Below are 19,773 nucleotides of genomic sequence, written 5' to 3'. Positions count from 1 at the left end.
GAAACATGTTGCATCATTTTTACAGCTTTCTATCTCCTTACAACCGGTCAAAACTTTGCACTGAAAATAATTCCTGTTTTTCTTTTAGTTATTGCACTTTGTCACCAGGCCTTTGCTCTGTGAAAGAAGCAGAGGTGACAGAGAAAACTTTACAAGTGTCAACTGGATTGTAGCATTCATTCTATCGATTTATGACATTGTTCTACTCTTCTGGTAAGGCTTTCCACTAGATGTTGGAACATTGCTGCGGGGACTTGCTTCCATTCAGCCACAAGGGCATTAGTGAGGTTGGGCATGGATGTTGGGCAATTAGGCTTGACTCGTAGTCTGCGTTCCAATTCATCCCAAAGGTGTTCGATGGGGTTGATGTCAGGGCTCTGTGCGGGCAAGTCAAGTTCTTCCACACCGATCTCGACAAACCATTTCTGTATGGACCTCGCTTTGTGCACGGGAGCATTGTCATGCCTAAACAGGAAAGGGCCTTCCCCAAACTGTTGCCACAATGTTGGAAGCCCAGAATCGTCTAAAATGTCATTGTATGTTGTAGTGTTAAGATTTCTGTTCACTGGAACTAAGGGCCTTAGCCCGAACAATGAAAAACAGCCCCAGACCATTATGGCTCCTCCGCCAAACTTTACAGTTGGCACTATGCATTCAGGCATGTAGCGTTCTCCTGGCATCTGGCAAACCCCGATTTTTACACGCTATGCATTTCTACTTCACAATAACAGCACTTACAGTTGACCGAGGCAGCTTCAGCCAGGAAAAAGTTTGACTAACTGACTTGTTGGAAAGGTGGCATCCTATGACAGTGCCACATTGAAAGTCACTGAGCTCTTCAGTAAGGCCATTCTACTGTCAATGTTTGTCTATGGAGATTACATGGCCGTGTGCTCGATTTTGTATACCTGTCAGCAACGGGTGCGGTTAATCTGCTAATTTGAAGAGGTGTCCACGTACATTTGTATATATAGTGTATATAAACCCTGGATGCTATGTATTGGCCAGTAAGAGGCTTTGAAGGTACCGATTGGTCTTATTGGCACCATAGCCGCGGGAAGTAGGGGTCCTGAGGGTGCTCGAGCACCCCCTGAAAAATGTGAATGACAAAATTATATATATATTTTATTAATAAAAAATTAAAAAATTAAGTAGTGCACTGGGCCTTTACTAGTTCTGTACTACCAGACCAGCATAGTTTCTGTAGCAAGGGATACCAGGTGAGAAAATATATATTTTTAAATCGCATCACCCTTAGTCCCAAATTATATACAGTGCATTCGGAAAGTATTCAGACCCCTTGACTCTTTCCACGTTTTGTTACATTACAGCCTTATTCTTTAATTGATTAAATTGGTTTTCTCATCAATCTACACACACCCTATAATGACCAAGCAAAAACAGGTTTTTAGAAATGTTTGCTAATTTATTAAAAAAAACTGCAATATCACATTTACAAAGTATTCAGACCATTTATTCAGTTTGTTGAAGCACCTTTGGCAGCAATTACAGCCTCGAGTCTTCTCGGGTATGATGCTACAAGCTTGGCACACCTGGGGAGTTTCTACCATTAGTGTCTGCAGATCCTCTCAAGCTCTGTCAGGTTGTATGGGGACCGTTGCTGCACAGCTATTTTCAGGTCTCTCCAGAGCTGTTTGATCGTGTTCAAGTCTGGGCTCTGGCTGGGCCACTCAATGACATTCGGAGACTTGTCCCGAAGCCACTCCTGCATTGTCTTGGCTGTGTGCTTAAGGTTGTTGTCCTGTTGGAAGGTGAACCTTCACCCCAGTCTGTCCTGAGCACTTTGGAGCAGGTTTTCATCAAGGATCTCTCTGTACTTTGCACCGTTCATCTTTGCCTTGATCCTGACTAGACTCCTAGTCCCTGCCGCTGAAAAACATCCCCACAGCATGATGCTGCCACCACTGAGCTTCACTGTAGGGATGGTGCCAGGTTTCCTCCAGATGTGGCATTCAGGCCAAATAGTTGAGTCTTGGTTTCATCAGACCAGAGAATCTTGTTTCTCATGGTGTGAGAGTTTTTAGGTGCCTTTTGGCAAATTCCAAGCAGGCTGTCATATGCCTTTTACAGAGGAGTGGCGTCGGTCTGGCCATTCTACCATAAAGGCCTGATTGGTGGAGTGCTGCAGAGATGGTTTTCCTTCTGGAAGGTTCTCCCATCTCAACAGAGGAACTCTAGAGCTCTGCCAGAGTGACCATCTGGTTCTTGGTCACCTCCCTGACCAAGGCCCTTCTCCCCCGATTGCCTAGTTTGGCCGGCGTGCCAGCTCTAGGAAGAGTCTTGGTAGTTCCAAGCCTCTTCCATTTAAGAATGATGGAGGCCACTGTGTTCTTGGGGACCTTCAATGCTGCAGACATTTTTTGGTACCCTTCCCCAGACCTGTGCCTTGACACTGTCCTGTCTCGGAGCTCTATGGACAATTCCTTCCACCTCACGGCTTGGTTTTTGCTCTGATATGCACTGTCAACTGTGGGACCTTATGTAGACAGATGTGTGACTTTCCAAATCATGTCCAATCAATTGAATTTACCACAGGTGGACTCCAATCAAGTTGTAGAAACATCTGACGGATGATCAATGGAAACAGGAGGCAACTGAGCTCAATTTTAAGTCTCATAGCAATTGGTCTGAATACTTATGTAAATAAGGTATGTCATTTATTTTTTGCAAACATTTCTTAACACAACGTGCCTTTGGAACACAACAGTGATGGTTGCTGATAATGGGCCTCTGTACACCTACGTAGATATTCCATTAAAATATCTGCCGTTTCCAGCTACAATAGTAATTTACAACATTAACAATGTCAACACTGTCTTTCTGATCAATTTTCTGTTATTTTAATGGACAAAAAATAGCTTTTCTTTCAAAAACAAGGACATTTCTAAGTGACCACAAACCTTTGAACGGTAGTGTACGTCTGAAAACTAATAGAGCGAGATACTGAGGTCCAACCACCATAGCTGCTGTGATTTTAGTTGTACCGTATATATAGACGATAACTTAATTGGCAACTTGCTGTAAAACTGATACAATCACTGCCTCCAGGAACTGATATGCATGGTTTATTACTCTGAAATAAAGTTATTGCCAGACTGGGCATTCAGTGACGACCGAAAGGAATGTCTTTGTTCAGGGCCAGTCGAAAGCAATTCCTCTTTATTTTGAGCAAAACATTGTGGAGCATACAAGAATGTCAGTGTAGGAGCTCCTTGAGTTTTTATGCTCCATGCAACTCGAACTACATAAGGTGTGTAAACAACCCTTTTGTAATAGTGGTGGGTTAGGTCTATTTTGAATTCATGATTTGGTCTCACATCAAAGGTCCATAAGAAATTCTCCCCAATAGCAAATATTACAAATCAATACACTTCAAAGAACATCAGGCAGCAAGTGAGACATATCCATTCATTGTAATATCTTATATCCTTTGAAGTTCATACTCACTTTGTCTTTAACTCAATATGAATTCAGAGAAAAAAAACAGAATATCCTGCCATGTTGGCATTGTTACTTGACATGATGTCACATCAATTTTTAATTTTTTTATTTTTTTTATTTCACCTTTATTTAACCAGGTAGGCAAGTTGAGAACAAGTTCTCATTTACAATTGCGACCTGGCCAAGATAAAGCAAAGCAGTTCGACACATACAACGACACAGAGTTACACATGGAGTAAAACAAACATACAGTCAATAATACAGTAAAAACAAGTCTATATACGATGTGAGCAAATGAGGTGAGATAAGGGAGGTAAAGGCAAAAAAGGCCATGGTGGCAAAGTAAATACAATATAGCAAGTAAAACACTGGAATGGTAGATTTGCAATGGAAGAATGTGCAAAGTAGAAATAAAAATAATGGGGTGCAAAGGAGCAAAATTAATTAATTAATTAAATACAGTAGGGAAAGAGGTAGTTGTTTGGGCTAAATTATAGGTGGGCTATGTACAGGTGCAGTAATCTGTGAGCTGCTCTGACAGTTGGTGCTTAAAGCTAGTGAGGGAGATGTGTTTCCAGTTTCAGAGATTTTTGTAGTTTGTTCCAGTCATTGGCAGCAGAGAACTGGAAGGAGAGGCGGCCAAAGAAAGAATTGGTTTTGGGGGTGACTAGAGAGATATACCTGCTGGAGCGTGTGCTACAGGTGGGAGATGCTATGGTGACCAGCGAGCTGAGATAAGGGGGACTTTACCTAGCAGGGTCTTGTAGATGACATGGAGCCAGTGGGTTTGGCGACGAGTATGAAGCGAGGGCCAGCCAACGGTTTATGACCTTTCTGCAACTGATAATGGCTTTATTGCAGTACAAAGCATTACTTAGGAAAAATTAGTTTTCCTGGTGCACTACTAGTAGTGATCACCACTAGGCACATACCTTTCATCAGACCAGCAGAGAGCGTCACTTCAGCCCTCTGCAGCCAACCTCAACCTAACAACATCCAAGCTGTGGCAATAACATCATATGGCACTGAGGTGCTGTTGAAGAGGCTAAATTGACCCTAATTGAAACTACCACCAGCATTAGTCAATGATGCTCCTATGCATCTGTGGTGAGTTAAGAGGGTCTACACCAGAAGTGAATGGTTATTTGTAGGAGAAATGTATATGGTAGAGGCAATTAAACTTGGAATGTACTGAGTGCAGGTACTGAGTGCAGATGATCATATGTTGGCAGGCACTGATAAGGGTGGAGAGCTGTGGATTAGTGAGGAAGGGGGTTCATATTAAGTATATTAAGTTTTAAGTATTTCATTTAGAACCTAACACTTTCAAGCATTCAGTCAGGGATGTCTAGTTGTAAATTAGTTTTGTTAGAGGATCCACATACTAAAATTACAGCTTCTATTGAATTGGGACCAACATTACGTTTGTACAACTCAGTTCCGCAATACCAACGAGAATACAAAAAGCTTATCACACTTTTCTGTCAAGCTCTGATTGGTGAGGGCTTTATGTGGCAGGTGGACCCTGTCTATACCCCAGTTCTACGTTGAGAGGGTATTCATTTTTCAAGTAGAGTCTTAAAGGGAGAGACTGACTTATGATGGCATTTTTCAAGCTTGTATTCGTTGTCTTAATTGCTTACCAGACCACAGGTACGAGTCCGCTATACAATTGCACACATTTTAGGTTGTTAACTCTATGAATGTGATGTTATAGCATTTTTTATTCAATGGACATTATTGACATATAAATTAATGTTTCAATTAAATTAAAAATGTAATTAAAATGTGGAATCTTGTTCATGAGACTTTTAGAACCATAAATCGAGTGCTCAATTATTTAACAATCTCTTAATATTTCCACAGCTCTGGCGAGAGTTGTCACTGGGGAGGAAACACAAAACGCCTGGGACAAGCTGAACGTAAGAACTATTGTTATTTTGGAACAATGATTCCCCCATTTAACCCCCAAAATATAACCTTAGTGTATGCAACATATTGTGTGTGTGCAAAATATTGTGTGTGTGAAACATATTGTGTGTGTGAAACATATTGTGTGTGTGCAACATATTGTGCTGCCTACTGTACTAACAACCAACTGGCAAGGTTCAAAGCAGAAAGCTAACAAATATGGAGAGAAAAAACAGAAATGTGTATTACTGGGAGAGAATTACCAGATAATGTGCTCTAAAGTTTTTGCTTTATTTGTGCTATTTTCTACATTGTAGAATAATAGTGAAGACATCCAAACTATGAAATAACACATATGGAATCATGTAGTAACCAAAAAAGTGTTGAACAAATATATTTTATATTATTCAAAGGAGCCACCCTTTGCCTTGATGAGAGCTTTGGACAGTCTTAGCTTTCTCTCAACCAGCTTCATGAGGTAGTCACCTGGAATGCGTTTAAATTAACAGACGTGACTTGTTAAAAGTTCATTTATGCAATTTCTTTCCTTGTTAGTACGTTTGAGCCAATCACTTGTGTTGTGACAAGGTAGTGGTGGTATACAGAAGATAGCCTTAATTGGCAAAAGACCAAGTCCATATTATGGCAAGAACAGCTCAATTAAGCAAAGAGAAATGACAGTCACTCATTACTATAAGACATGAAGGTCAGTCAATCCGGAAAATTGAAAAAACTTTGAACATTTCTTCAAGTGCAGTCGCAAAAACAATCAAGCACTATGATGAAACATGCTCTCATGAGGACCACCACAGGAAAGGAAAACCCAGAGTTACCTATGCTGCAGAGGATAGGTTCATTAGAGTTACCAGTCTCAGAAATTGCAGCCCAAATAAATGCTTCACAGAGTTGAAGTAACAGACACATCATCAACTGTTCAGAGGTGACTGTGAATCAGGCCTTCATGGTCAAATTGCTGCAAAGAAACCACTACTAAAGGACACCACCAACAAAAAAGACCAAGAAACAGGATCAATGGACATTCGTCTGGTGGAAATTTGTCCTTTGGTCTGATGAGTCCAAATTTGAGGTTTTTGCTTCCAAACGCTGTGTCTTTGTGAGACGCAGACTAGGTGAACGGATGATCTCCACATGTGTGGTTCCCACCGTGAAGCATGGAAGAGTAGGTGTGATGGTGCTTTGCTGGTGACACTGTCAGTGATTTATTTAGGATTTAAGGCACACTTAACCAGCATGGCTACCACAACATTCTGCAGCGATACGCCATCACATCTGGCTTGCGCTAAGTGGGACTATAATTCGATTTTCAAGAGGACAAGTACCCATCACACCTCCAGGCTGTGTAATGATACCTCCAGGCTGTGTATTGACCCCTCTAGGCTGTATAAGGTCTATTTGACCAAGAAGGAGAGTGATGAAGTGGTGCATCAGATGACCTGGCCTCAACAATCACCCGACCGTAACCCAATTGAGACGGTTCAGGATGAGTTGGACTGCAGAGTGAAGGAAAAGCAGCCAACAGCTCAGCATATGTGGGAAGTCCTTCAAGATGGTTGGAAACGCATTCCGGGTGAAGCTGGTTGAGAGAATACCAAGAATGTGCAAAGCTGTCATCAAGGCAAAGGGTGGCTCCTTTGAAGAATCTAAAATATTTGTATAAAGACATAAAGAATTGTTTAACACTTTTTTTGGTTACTACATGATTCCATATGTGTATGTTCCAATTTCATTTCTGTATTCTTGTAAAAGAATAAGGTAGAAAACAGTCAGTTTATAAAAGACAGGGAAATGTTTTGCAACACGAAAGAACAGTTCATCAAAATCAAGCACTGCTTTTCAGGTACATTTTCAGGAATAATATAAATGTCCACTTATATACTGAGTAGAATAAATGGAGGTCTTTTCCTCAGTATCCCACCACAACTTTGTGTTAGCATTCTTCTCTTTTCCTCTCCTCTGCTCAGAAATGGGACAGCTGCCAGGACTGTGCCCAAATAATTGAACTCCTTACAGGCCTTCTCTCCAATCCAGACATTCAGGTGAATATATCAGCAGAACACCCCTGAACCATACATTTAATAATTCATAAAAACACCCATAACCATCAGATCACTACTATTTGCATTATGATGTCCATTCACCTGGTTCCGTTTTTGTTCCTGGTTGTCAAAGTAAGGTTGAGGATAGAGTCTTGAGGTTTCTTTTAAGCAAACCAGAAGGAAACACAGACTTTCAGTTCCTGATATGGTTTTCACCTGTAACACCCCTATAACGGCCATCTCAAACCCTCATTCTACACTAGAAGTGGTACAGTATGTGTGTGTTTCTGTTCTGCACTGCTGTGGTATTAGAGACACCCTGTTTTCTATCTAAACATGAAAAGAAACTACTAAGTATTTTACTGTAGCTTTTGATACTTTCTTTAATACGTGTTAATGATTACAGAACATAATAAATATACTTAATGCATCTCAAAGTGATTTCTCAACCTTTCTCAACCTCTGCCATTCCTCCATCCCCAGACCAAGATCAGGAGCGAGCTGGAGAAACTGTGTGACCACATGCCAGGTCCTGCAGCACCTAAACTGTGCCGGGAGCAGGTGGATAAGAACCTCCCACTGTCCTTCGCCTTCTTGACCAGCTTTGCCGTAAGTGTTGGTGGGAGGTTGAGAAAGTTCCTGGTTTGTACTTCTTCAAATAATTCTGACTGAATGAGCCTAAATTAAGCTTCTCTCCTCTCCCACAGAAACCAGCTCAGGTGTGCTCCGTGTTGGGACTGTGTGGCTCCCAGTCAGAGGGCCAGCAGCATGACCTGCTGACCAATCACATTCAAGACACTCTGAAGTCAGCCATGACAATGGTGAGACAGAAAGAACAAGACGAATGCTCTCTCTCTCTGACCTATTCTGTGTCCTGCTGACTGTTTTTGTCTGTCTGAACCTGACTGTGTCTGTCTTCATCTTGTTTTCTTTGTCTACCAGGTGCAGTTCTCACCACAATGTACCTTCTGCGTTTATCTCATCAAGATACTGAAGAATATGCTGCCAAAAGTAAGGCATGCCTAAGAAATACAATTACTGTAGTGATTCCATTTATTTAAGGCATGCGCACACACTAACACACACACATGCCCTGTATTGGTTTCCCCTCCCAGATGGCTGTGATTGATATGCTGGGGAAGGTGTGTGGCATTCTGCCCTCATCTTACAGAGATCAGTGTGAGAACCTGATAGAGAAGTATGGTAAGATGCTGATGGACATGCTCCTGAGCTACATCAACCCTGAGGCCATCTGCACCCTCATCCAAGTCTGTCATGGCATGGAGACGCTTGTCAGTGGTGAGTTGATTACCACTTCCTTGTTAAGCTCTCCTGCCCTGCACCACCACCATATAGTCACTTTTCTCTCTCCATTTCCTCATTTTGAAATGACTTTCTCTCAGAGAGTGCTCCTCTGTCTGACTGTGACTCCTGTCTGACCCTGGCGGTTTTGACTCATCTACAGCTGGGGTCCAATGCTTCAGAGCCCCAGACCGCCTCCTTCCTGGGCTCTGTCTGCCAGCTCCACCCCAATGCCCTCCCCAAGGTCAGCCCTGCCCCCTGGTCTACATCACCCCTCATCTCACGCCTTATAGAAGCCTCTGGGCTCATGTCTTATTTCTCTCTTTTCAGTGTGACGGCTTCACCAAGCTCCATGTCCACCAGCTTAAAGGGGTTCTGGGTAAACCAGAGTCTGCCCTTAATGTGTGTGAGGTGTGTCATATTTAGAGTCACTCAACTACATACTAACATAACATGAAAGTCACTTAAGTCCACATTTCTATGGGTTGGGTGGTGATGTACTGTAAGTTGCTGTGAGTGTAACTGGAGACATTTGTTTCTCAGAGGGTGGGTCTGTGTGGGGGAGTGAGAGAGGCAGGAGAACAGAGAGAGGACCCATGCATCCTGGGCACCAGCTACAGGTGCAGAGACCTCAAGACTGCCCTGGAATGCGGGGTAAGGCCACCAAACAAGTTTTATTTGACCTTTCTTTTAGCAGGGAGTCCCATTGAGACTAAGGTCTGTTTCACTACATACATTACACAATATAAAATACAAAAAGTATAGTACTGATTTCGTAACAGAACAAAAGTGTTTAACTCTTGCTATAGAAAGTGTCCTTCTGCCAGAAGTTTGTGTGGAAGTAAGAACCATCACCCAGCACCTACTCACAAAGTGGACGGTAAGTTGACTTGACATACAATATTTGTTTCAGAAAACTGGTTGCTACACACAACTCAGGTAAATGTGGGTCCACTCTCTTTTCAGACTGACAATCCCAAGATTTAGAGAGCCTGCAGCCTTTGCTACGATGAATGATCCCAAAGCTTTCAACATCAAATTGTAAAAACTTGATATTTACTGTCAATATCAGAGAACATGTCCTGCAGACATGGACATTGATTGCACAAAGTATTTTGCCAATGATATTTTATAAAGCTCTTGTTCTTTTATCTGCTGTACACACTCTGTATGAACTCCACAAAGCAAGTCAATGAATTCCTAGGGTTCAAGAGAACGCAATCAAGATATTGAAAGTAGACATTCTTTATATTTGCTGTAAAGGTGGCCTAGAAAAAGTACTGGGGAAATGATTAGATTAAACTAGGGCTGAGGTGTTGACACACCAACGATATGAACTACTGACTTGCAACGTGTATGCTTGTGATTTTAGCTGTACATGTAGTCATAAAATCCTTCTCAAATATATTAGTGTTCATGCCCATTCTCCTTGTTACTGAAATGTTAAAAATAAGGTGATCAAAGCTAAACTATATCAATTTACTCAAATAATATAACAAGTTTACTTTACAGAGACTGACCCTTTTGTCTAAATGGTGTAGTGCATTCCAAACACTGTATATTACATTGTCCTCATACCTCTCCCAATTCAGTTGCTTTGCTGTTACAGTGCCCATGGACGTTAGTGCTGCAAGAGTAGCATGTTGACGAGAACAAAATTTAAAAAACACTTAGGTACAGAATGCTAGAATACTTTTATTCAGACTTCCCATGTGGGACAGCGTTTCAAGTCTTTTGGAAATGGAACATTTGAGAAAAGGGAAGGGGTGTTTCGGGGTCAAGAGACAGGCTATATCACATGTGATGGGTTGGGGATGGTTAGCAGTAGGCAGGGTTTGGGTGGGAAAAGACTAGAAAAGGCACTTTTTCACCTTCAGTAACCAGACTGACAAGTAGAGAAAATAAGAAAGACCCAGTCCACACAGACCCAGAGAGCATTGTAAACAAGGCCGGTTTCTCTGTACAACACCAGCCAGACTTTTGCTTCCATCTGTGGGTCTACTATGGGAGGTCAATCTCACAAACCCTTGTCGATGAAATATAAATAACACTGGTGAATGCTTAGAGCACCACCTTGTGGCCGCAACCCAAAGTTTTTGTAGAACACTTCTAAAGACAGCCACCTCATCAGGAATGACAAGCCGAGTTTCTCTGTAACCACAGTCTGAGGGGGAGTGCCTCACATTACATCTTCAAGTGACAAAGAACGAGATAGAGAACTAGAGACATGGAAGGTACATCCCAACAAGCCAGAGGTCATTAGCAGCTTCTGACTCTGTAACACATCAGAAAACATGGTCTGAAGGGATTACACTTCCAAACAAGGTACCATATTTTACCACAAACTCACATTCCTCTTCACCAATTACATTTTTGGTTACGTCTAACAAAAATGGCAAAAAGTTGTCAATTTTTATAATAATAGCTAAGGGGGACAGGAGTTGCATCCTAACTGCCCAATTACTCCTAGCAATCTTCAACCCTAAATGTGCCATGAATTATTTGACCCAATGGAGAAACATAGGGTGGGGGTTAGGTACAGAGAGGAGGGAAGGGGGTAGTCTTTCGCTAACATTCCACTCCTTGGCACATGACATGGAGTACAGGGAGTGGATTAGCTAAAAGATATGGGTAGACAGGCTAGGGTGAGAATATATTTCTGTGAAGTCAAATCACTACAGAACAGTCAGAGGGAAAGACAGGGAAATGGAATTCAAGGAATGTGCAAGCAATTTCAAGTGGGTAAAGAGGGGACAGAGGTGTACCATTTTTCAATAAGGGAATAGATAGAGTTTTGGGGGGCATTCTTCCCTCCCAGAATGTGTTGGTTTTTCTGTAGTACACCTACAGCTCTGGGTAGGAAGGTTGGGGGGGGTTCAGTATTTGAGCCTTTTGGGGACTTCCCAAGGGAAGGCCTCCCGCCCAAAGTGGCCATAGGCAGCGGTCCGCTGGTAGACGGGCTTTTTCAGGTCCAGCTCCCTGGAACAGAGAAACACAGCAAGGTGTTGGGTAAATAAATAAATGCATAGACTACCAGAGGGCAAACCAAGCTGTGTAACATCACTATTTAAATGTAGAACCCTCTCCGCCAACGAGAACCAGCTTTGACCCCATGGGACCCCTTGCTGACAAAATGTTGCCGGCGACCACCATTGTTCCACACTACCTGACAATGACACCAGGGCGGAGGTCAAAGTTCTTCTTGACAATGTCCAGCAGCTCCCTCTCGCTCTTCGGGGAAGTCCCATAGTGGAAGATGGAGATGGACAGGGGATGGGCCACTCCAATGGCATAGGCTACCTGACAACACAGCCACTTATTAACAAACAGGATCAAGATTTACATGACAGGTAATTATAACATATGCTACCTTTACTTTTCATCTCATTGCGATGCGTAACAGTTAGAAAGTGAAAGACTCTTATAGCATTCAAAACCTGACTCCACAAGCTGAAGACCACAAAACAAAAGGCAAACCGCTAGGTGACATTAGCTCATTCCTCACCTGGACCAGTACACGCTTGCAGAGCTCAGCCTTCACCAGGGACTTGGCCACCCAGCGGGCAGCGTAGGCAGCAGAGCGGTCCACCTTAGTGTAGTCTTTCCCAGAGAAGGCCCCTCCACCGTGGGCCCCCCAGCCTCCGTAGGTGTCCACAATGATCTTACGTCCTGTCAGGCCAGCATCACCCTGTGAACAGGAGGGGAAGAGTAAGCCAAGTAGCCCAGGACAGCCTTGGAAGTGTGTATCCTGTGTTGATAAGAGTGCCGACTTTTTAAAATCTGACAGATAATGTACCTACTTAATCACATCTAAGGATATATTTTTTTCTTCCCGTACATTGTCTATGGGTCTAGAATATATCTCACCTGAGGACCTCCGATGACGAAGCGGCCGCTGGGCTGCAGGTGGTAGATGGTGTCGTCGTCCAGGTACACGGTGGGCACCACTGCCTTCACAACCTGCTCCTTCAGCGCGTCGCGCATCTCATCCAGGCAAATGACCTCGTCGTGCTGCACAGACACCACGACAGTGTGCACACGCACTGGAAGCATGGCCCCACGGACCTGCCTGTACTGAACAGTCACCTAGAGGGGGAGACGAGGTATGAAATGTAATTCAAAGTGTACAAGTATGTCTCACAAGGATATCTGCATACGAGTGGAGATAGCTGTGCCTCAAGTGTGCCTGAAAGGACTGCTTTATAAATCAAATCAAATTTTATTTGTCACATACACATGGTTAGCAGATGTTAATGCGAGTGTAGCGAAATGCTTGTGCTTCTAGTTCCGACAATGCAGTAATAACGAGCAAGTAATCTAACTAACAATTCCAAAAAAAAAAACTACTGTCATACACAGTGTAAGGGGATAAAGAATATGTACATAAGGATATATGAATGAGTGATGGTACAGAGCAGCATAGGCAAGATACAGTAGATGATATCGAGTACAGTATATACATATGAGATAAGTATATAAACCAAGTGGCATAGTTAAAGTGATACATGTATTACATAAGGATGCAGTCGATGATATAGAGTACAGTATCAACGTATGCATATGAGATGAACAATGTAGGGTAAGTAACATTATATAAGGTAGCATTGTTTAAAGTGGCTAGTGATATATTTACATCATTTCCCATCAATTCCCATGATTAAAGTGGCTGGAGTAGAGTCAGTGTCATTGACAGTGTGTTGGCAGTAGCCACTCAATGTTAGTGGTGGCTGTTTAACAGTCTGATGGCCTTGAGATAGAAGCTGTTTTTCAGTCTCTCGGTCCCAGCTTTGATGCACCTGTACTGACCTCGCCTTCTGGATGGCAGCGGGGTGAACAGGCAGTGGCTCGGGTGGTTGATGTCCTTGATGATCTTTATGGCCTTCCTGTAGCATCGGGTGGTGTAGGTGTCCTGGAGGGCAGGTAGTTTGCCCCCGGTGATGCGTTGTGCAGACCTCACTACCCTCTGGAGAGCCTTACGGTTGAGGGCGGTGCAGTTGCCATACCAGGCGGTGATACAGCCCGCCAGGATGCTCTCGATTGTGCATCTGTAGAAGTTTGTGAGTGCTTTTGGTGACAAGCCGAATTTCTTCAGCCTCCTGAGGTTGAAGAGGTGCTGCTGCGCCTTCCTCACGATGCTGTGGACCAATTCAGTTTGTCTGTGATGTGTATGCCGAGGAACTTAAAACTTGCTACCCTCTCCACTACTGTTCCATCGATGTGGATGGGGGGGGTGTTCCCTCTGCTGTTTCCTGAAGTCCACAATCATCTCCTTAGTTTTGTTGACGTTGAGTGTGAGGTTATTTTCCATACTTCTGGACAAGGAATTTCCATTAATTGTTTTGTGAACATAGCTGTAAAGGGTTGCCCTATCATCCGGGGCAAGTGACCCGAGGGGTTGTGCAAGTTGAGCCTGCTCATTTGCCAGGAGATATATATTTTTTTACTTGATTACAACCAAGTACACCCCTGTGTACGGACATTTTTATTTATATATATTTTTATAAAGAAATGTCCTTTTCTTGCCAAGTGAACATAATCTTCTGGCAACCAAAGAAATACACCCGCCTTGCCCAATTGGTGAGTGCATTTCAGACCTTAACCCATAAGAGTCTAAACCAGGAGCGGTGGGGGTACTACTAAGCTATATGGAATGGTTAAGGTTATACCAAGGATCATTTTGCTATTTGATTTAGAATTGTAAGACTCCTTTAAGTATATATATTTTTTTAAATATAAAAAAAACTTATTTGATGAAAAACTATTTATGGCCTTATTGCTATTAGCCCATACCAAAACCTTGAATAACAAATTCACTAAATGGAACAGATCATCCCAAACATGTTCTGAAGAGTCTGTCCTATATCTGAGAAGTAGAAGATCAAGATTTTTTTTTAAATACATGTATTTAACCCCTTATTTTTGGCACTAAACAATCTAGGCAGGGGGTTCTACTAAGCTATGTAGAATTGCTTTAAGAAGGTCATACCAAGGACAATTTTGCTATTTGATTTTTAAAATGTCAATCCCTGCCGTTCTTGGTGTATAGACTGCGGTGCTGAATCTAACCTGAGTTTTGGAGTCTGGTCTCAGCCAGGGCAGGGTTCCGTTGCGGCGCAGTTCAGCCATCTTGGCATTGAGCTTGTGGGCGAGGACGATGGTGAGGGGCATACACTCCTCAGTCTCATCAGTGGCATAACCAAACATCAGACCCTGTAACGCAAAACACAGTCAAGCACTTGGTGTGGAGACTAAAACCATAAACACTGATATGCAGTTGAGCACGAGGTACAGTCGATTAGTCACTGACTCACAAACGGTCAACGACAAGAGCCTTCTAACCTGGTCTCCAGCCCCCACATCCTCCTCTTTGCGGTCCAGGTGAACACCCTGAGCGATGTCAGGGGATTGCTGCTCCAGGGCCACAAGGACGTTGCAGGTCTTATAGTCAAAGCCTATGGGAAGTGAATAGAGTCAAACCTCAGTGTTATTTACGGTCTGTATATCTTTGCCAAAGCTAACCCTGTGACTTCTTAAAACCATGTATTCAATTTAATGAAATCAGAGCAAATTTGCCATAATACCCTTGGATGAGTCATCATAGCCAATCTGCTTGATGGTGTCCCTGACGACCTTCTGGTAATCTACATTGGCCCTGGAGGTGATCTCCCCTGCCAACAGAATCATCCCAGTCTTAGCCACCGTCTCTGAAAAGATGCAGACAGAAAGAGAAAGCACGTGAGCAAAAGACTGGGGACAGATGGAGTGAAATCAAGTGAAGGAAAGTGGGTGAGACTAAGGTAAACGTGTGCATTAGCTAACTAGGATGGGGAGGGGCAAAAGGGCATGTTACAGCATCAGACAGTGCAACATGGACAAACCTATAGAAACTTTATTTTTTTATAGATGTGATTGATCCTTACCACATGCCACTTTGGCATCAGGGTCCTGCTTGAGATGCGCATCAAGCACAGCATCGCTGATCTGGTCACAAAGCTTATCTGTCAAACAAGAGAAAGAGTTATGGGGTATATCCTGTAGCAAAATAATATCCTGCTAAACAATTCCCCAGACAGGTTATACCTGCAAAACCAAGACCCGTATGGACCAAACTTGCAACACAAGCCAGACTCCGCAGCCAAGTATACAGTGCATTCGGAAAGTATTCAGACCTCTTGACATTTCCCACATTGTTACATTACAGCCGTACTCTAAAATGGATTAAATTGTTTTTCCTCCTCTCATCAATCGACACGCAATACCCCATAATGACAAAAGCAAAAACAAGTTTAGACATTTTAGTCAAAAAAACAGAAATATAAAATGTACAGAAGTACTCAGACCCTTCACTCAGTACTTTGTTGAAGCACCTTTGGCGGCGATTACAGCAGCAAGTCTTGTTGGGTATGACGCTACAAGCTTGGCACACCTGTATTTGGAGAGTTTCTCCCATTCTTCTCTGCAGATCAAGCCATGTCAGGTTGGATGGGGAGTGTCATTGCACACCTATTTTCAGGTCTCTCCAGAGATGTTCGATCGGGTTCAAGTCTGGGCTCTGGCTGGGCCACTCAAGGACATTCAGAGTCTTGTCCCGAAGTCACTCCTGCGTCATCTTGGCTGTGTGCTTAGGGTCATTGTCATCAGTCGGAGGTCCAGAGCACTCTGGAGCATGTTTTCATCAAGGATCCCTCTCTACTTTGCTCCGTTCAACATTCTCTCAATCCTGACAAGTCTCCCAGTCCCTACCGCTGAAAAACATCCACATAGCAGGATGCTGCCACCATGCTTCACTGTAGGGATGGTGCCAGGTTACCTGCATATGTGACCCTTAGCATTCAGGCCAAAAAGGCCAATCTTTGTTTCATCAGACAAGAGAATTGTTTGTCATGGTCAGAGCCCTTTAGGTGCCTATTGGCAAACTCCAAGCAGGCGGTCATGTGCCTTTTAGTGAAGAGTGGCTTCTGTCTGGCCACTACCATAAAGGCCTGATTGGTGGAGGCCTGCAGAGATGGTTGTCCTTCTGAAAGGTTCTTCCATCTCCACAGAGGAACTCAGCTCTAGGAAGAGTCTTAGTGGTTCTAAACTGCTTCTGTTTAAGAATGGAGGCCACTGTTCTTGGGTACCTTCAATGCTGCCAAATCTCTGTAGTACTCTTCCCCAGATCTGTGCCTAAACACAATCCTGTCTCGGAGCTCTAGACAATTCCTTTGACCTCATGGCTTGGTTTTTGCTCTGACATGCACTGTCAAATGTGGGACTTTATATAGACAGGTCTGTGCCTTTCCAAATCATGTCCAATTTACCACAGGTGGACTCCAAGTTGTAGAAAAATCAAGGATGATCAATGGAAACAGAATGCACCTGAGCTCAATCGCGAGTCTCATAGCAAAGGGTCTGAATACTTGTTTTTCTTCATACTTTTGCAATAATTTCAACCCGTTTTCTCTATGTCATTATGGGGTAGTGTGTATAGATTGCTGAGAAACAATTATAATCAAATTTTAGAATACGGCTCTAAAGTAACAAAATAGGGAAGGCGTCAGAATACTTTCCGAATGCACTGTATGAGCGACCGCTGCAAAGTACTACAGTTGCCACATTCCTAACAGCAATACATTCACACTCTGGCCTGCAGCCCTGCAGGGAGACCGGTGCAGTTATTGGATCAAGCCTCTACAAGACCTCACAACACCAGCACTATGTTGACTTCAATTTACTGGATTATCATGTGCGCTGTATCATTACCACAGTGACCGCTTTCTCAAAGCAGTTTCTTGTGCCAAAAGGTACATGCGACAGGCTGCCCACAGTTGCACTGCAGTCCCTGGAGAAGAGCCCTAGGCCTATATTAAGAATGGAGATAAGGCTAGATAATCATCTGCAATGAAGCGGTCCTCCTCCCCCATATGAGGAGTGAGCACGGCACTTAAACTTGCACTGGACAGCTGTAGCCAGAACACCTGGTTAGCTACTGTAATGCAAATGTAAATTTAGTGGACTGACTTAGCATTAGTAAGAAAACCATTACCATTTGAACGGATTATGATAGAGACATGCAGTTTGGACCATTGGTTCTCTTAGAGTATCTACACAAATTGTTTTTAACATTGTTCAAAAGATGAGTTTGAATGGATATCCTAAATAGGGAGCAATGTTGTCGTGTAAATACACCAGCGTTATGTTACGCGGCCCAATGCTTCTGCCAATCAAAATGTCATCGACAACTGAACCGCACTGTAATGAACTAAGATACACAACGACAGTACTGACCGTTTGAGAGCTCAGCTAACCCAGTGACCAGATAACAACCTACTGTACTCATCACGCGCAGTCGTGAAAGATGTGTCACTAACGGGCTCTGTCTATTGATGCAACACCTGTGTTCGACTCGGGCAAATGTACGAACACATTTACTGTAAGAAACGAATATATAAAAACAATATGGCATACATGTTCCGTTTTTCAACGAACGTGCCGTGCCAATTAACATCAGAGGTGGTTTAACAATCCAGACAAGTAATTTAGTGACCTACTTTTCTCGATTAGCATTATCGGCTATTAACTAGCTAGCTTGACACCACATGCTAGGGCAAAGGCATCCCGCGTGGCCTGAACATAAACTGGAAAGAAATGAGTCTGACCCTATCGCGTGTTCCCCATTCATAACATCGCCCGTCTCAAAGATCAGAAAATGTGAAAACATTGTCAATTAACTAGCTGGCGAGCCATACAAACAGTATATTAAGTAACGTTATGCGTGTTCGTAAAAATGACTGGCACCCATTTTTTAGCACTTTGTTACTGTAGTTGTTACTGAATCTACGCCATGACCTTGTGTCGAAAAATAGAAACTAGCGAACGTTGCCGAGATAGCTAAAATAAGACCGAGGCATTGCAAACTCACCTGGATGACCTTCTCCAACAGATTCAGAGGTGAACAAAAAGTAGTCTTCTTCAATGAGCGAGTTATGGAAACCTTTCAATTGCCGGTTCATTTTGAAGGAATTGTTATTTGCCGAGTTATAACTAGCTGGCTACCTAAAAATGTGTCAACTGTGGGTTAACAAAATATGATTTCTGATATTAATTATAATTCCCAATAAATAAAACAAAAAATACCAGTACAAGCCTCTGAAGACCTGTTATTTGGCCGGTGTTCTCGGAAAAACAAATTGGTGGTGTTGGTATTTATCCTTTTTCTTGCGTCTTCTTCTTCGGGATTGGGTTGGCGGCGGATCGCATTCAACTTTCAAGGTGCATACACTGCCACCTACTGGAGTGTAAGGCCAGTCACAGCCTAACTACATAAAATCTTCTTTAATCATGTTCCTCTCAGAAAGTAAAATAGAGCTCCTACACCACTTTCCTCCACCACTACACCACCCAAACCCCAATCGAGCCTCTCTAACCCTTTCACACAGTCGCTCCCTATCTACATCATACAATTCACAAATATCAACACGTGCTCCACCGTTTCCTTCTCTAAACACTCATCACACAGACCTGTTTCATGTCTCCCTATCATCCACAACGTGGCAATCAAACCTGTACTCCCAAACCATAGTCTACTCCACACAACGTCCTCTCTAGTACATCTCATACTGACCGATGCATGCAATACAATTGCCTCCCCTTACTACTAGTGTCCCATTCCCTGCCAAAGATTGAGCCCGTTTGCCCAGATTAAGCACTTGACTTCACTACGACCAAGTGGGACCTGAATAGCACAGGAGGTTGATGGCACCTTAGCTGGGAGGATGGGCTCGTGGTAATGGCTGGAGCGGAATGAGTGGAATGGTATCCTGGTTTCCATGTGATGCCATTCCATTTGTTCTGTTCCAGCCATTATTATGAGCCGTCTTCCCCTCAGCAGCCTCCACTGGTTCATACCCAGCTTCTTGCCTATTCAACATGCTAAACTCCATAAAATTATGTCATGGCTTTAGAAGCTTCTGATAGGCTAATTGACATAATTTGAGTCAATTGGAGGTGTACCTGTGGATGTATTTCAAGGCCTACCTTCAATCTCAATGCCTCTTTGCTT

At 43.1% G+C, this 19,773-nt stretch overlaps 1 protein-coding gene and 1 pseudogene across 1 annotated transcript; one reads left to right on the top strand and one right to left on the bottom strand.

Moving 5' to 3' along the window:
* The window catches only part of LOC112219410, a 69,772-nt pseudogene extending 59,471 nt beyond the window's left edge, over window positions 1-10,301 (top strand).
* A 106-nt stretch (window positions 10,302-10,407) lies between these two features.
* On the bottom strand, window positions 10,408-18,948 carry LOC112219412 (S-adenosylmethionine synthase). The gene is made up of 9 exons (XM_024380635.2): window positions 18,634-18,948; window positions 15,653-15,730; window positions 15,314-15,436; window positions 15,072-15,184; window positions 14,799-14,942; window positions 12,600-12,818; window positions 12,238-12,420; window positions 11,899-12,032; window positions 10,408-11,711 (listed from the first exon to the last, which is right to left on the bottom strand). The coding sequence occupies exons 1-9, from the start codon at window positions 18,722-18,724 to the stop codon at window positions 11,609-11,611; spliced, it is 1,188 nt and encodes a 395-aa protein (XP_024236403.1). The 5' UTR covers window positions 18,725-18,948; the 3' UTR covers window positions 10,408-11,608.
* Window positions 18,949-19,773: the final 825 nt, after the last annotated feature.

The sequence above is a fragment of the Oncorhynchus tshawytscha genome, linkage group LG20 (genome assembly GCF_018296145.1).
Source record: "Oncorhynchus tshawytscha isolate Ot180627B linkage group LG20, Otsh_v2.0, whole genome shotgun sequence".
Lineage (NCBI taxonomy): Eukaryota > Metazoa > Chordata > Actinopteri > Salmoniformes > Salmonidae > Oncorhynchus > Oncorhynchus tshawytscha.
Note: the sequence above shows the minus strand (reverse complement) of the source record. Positions and strands in the feature narration are given on the sequence as shown.

Excerpts from the sequence above, each read along its gene's own strand:
- LOC112219412 (XM_024380635.2), bottom strand. The coding sequence starts at position 18,724 with ATGAACCGGCAATTGAAAGGTTTCCATAACTCGCTCATTGAAGAAGAC. Across the intron at positions 15,437-15,652 it reads TGATGCCAAAGTGGCATGTG|AGACGGTGGCTAAGACTGGG; the intron begins GTAAGGATCAAT and ends GCATCTTTTCAG. Across the intron at positions 12,421-12,599 it reads TCGTCATCGGAGGTCCTCAG|GGTGATGCTGGCCTGACAGG; the intron begins GTGAGATATATT and ends TCCTGTTCACAG.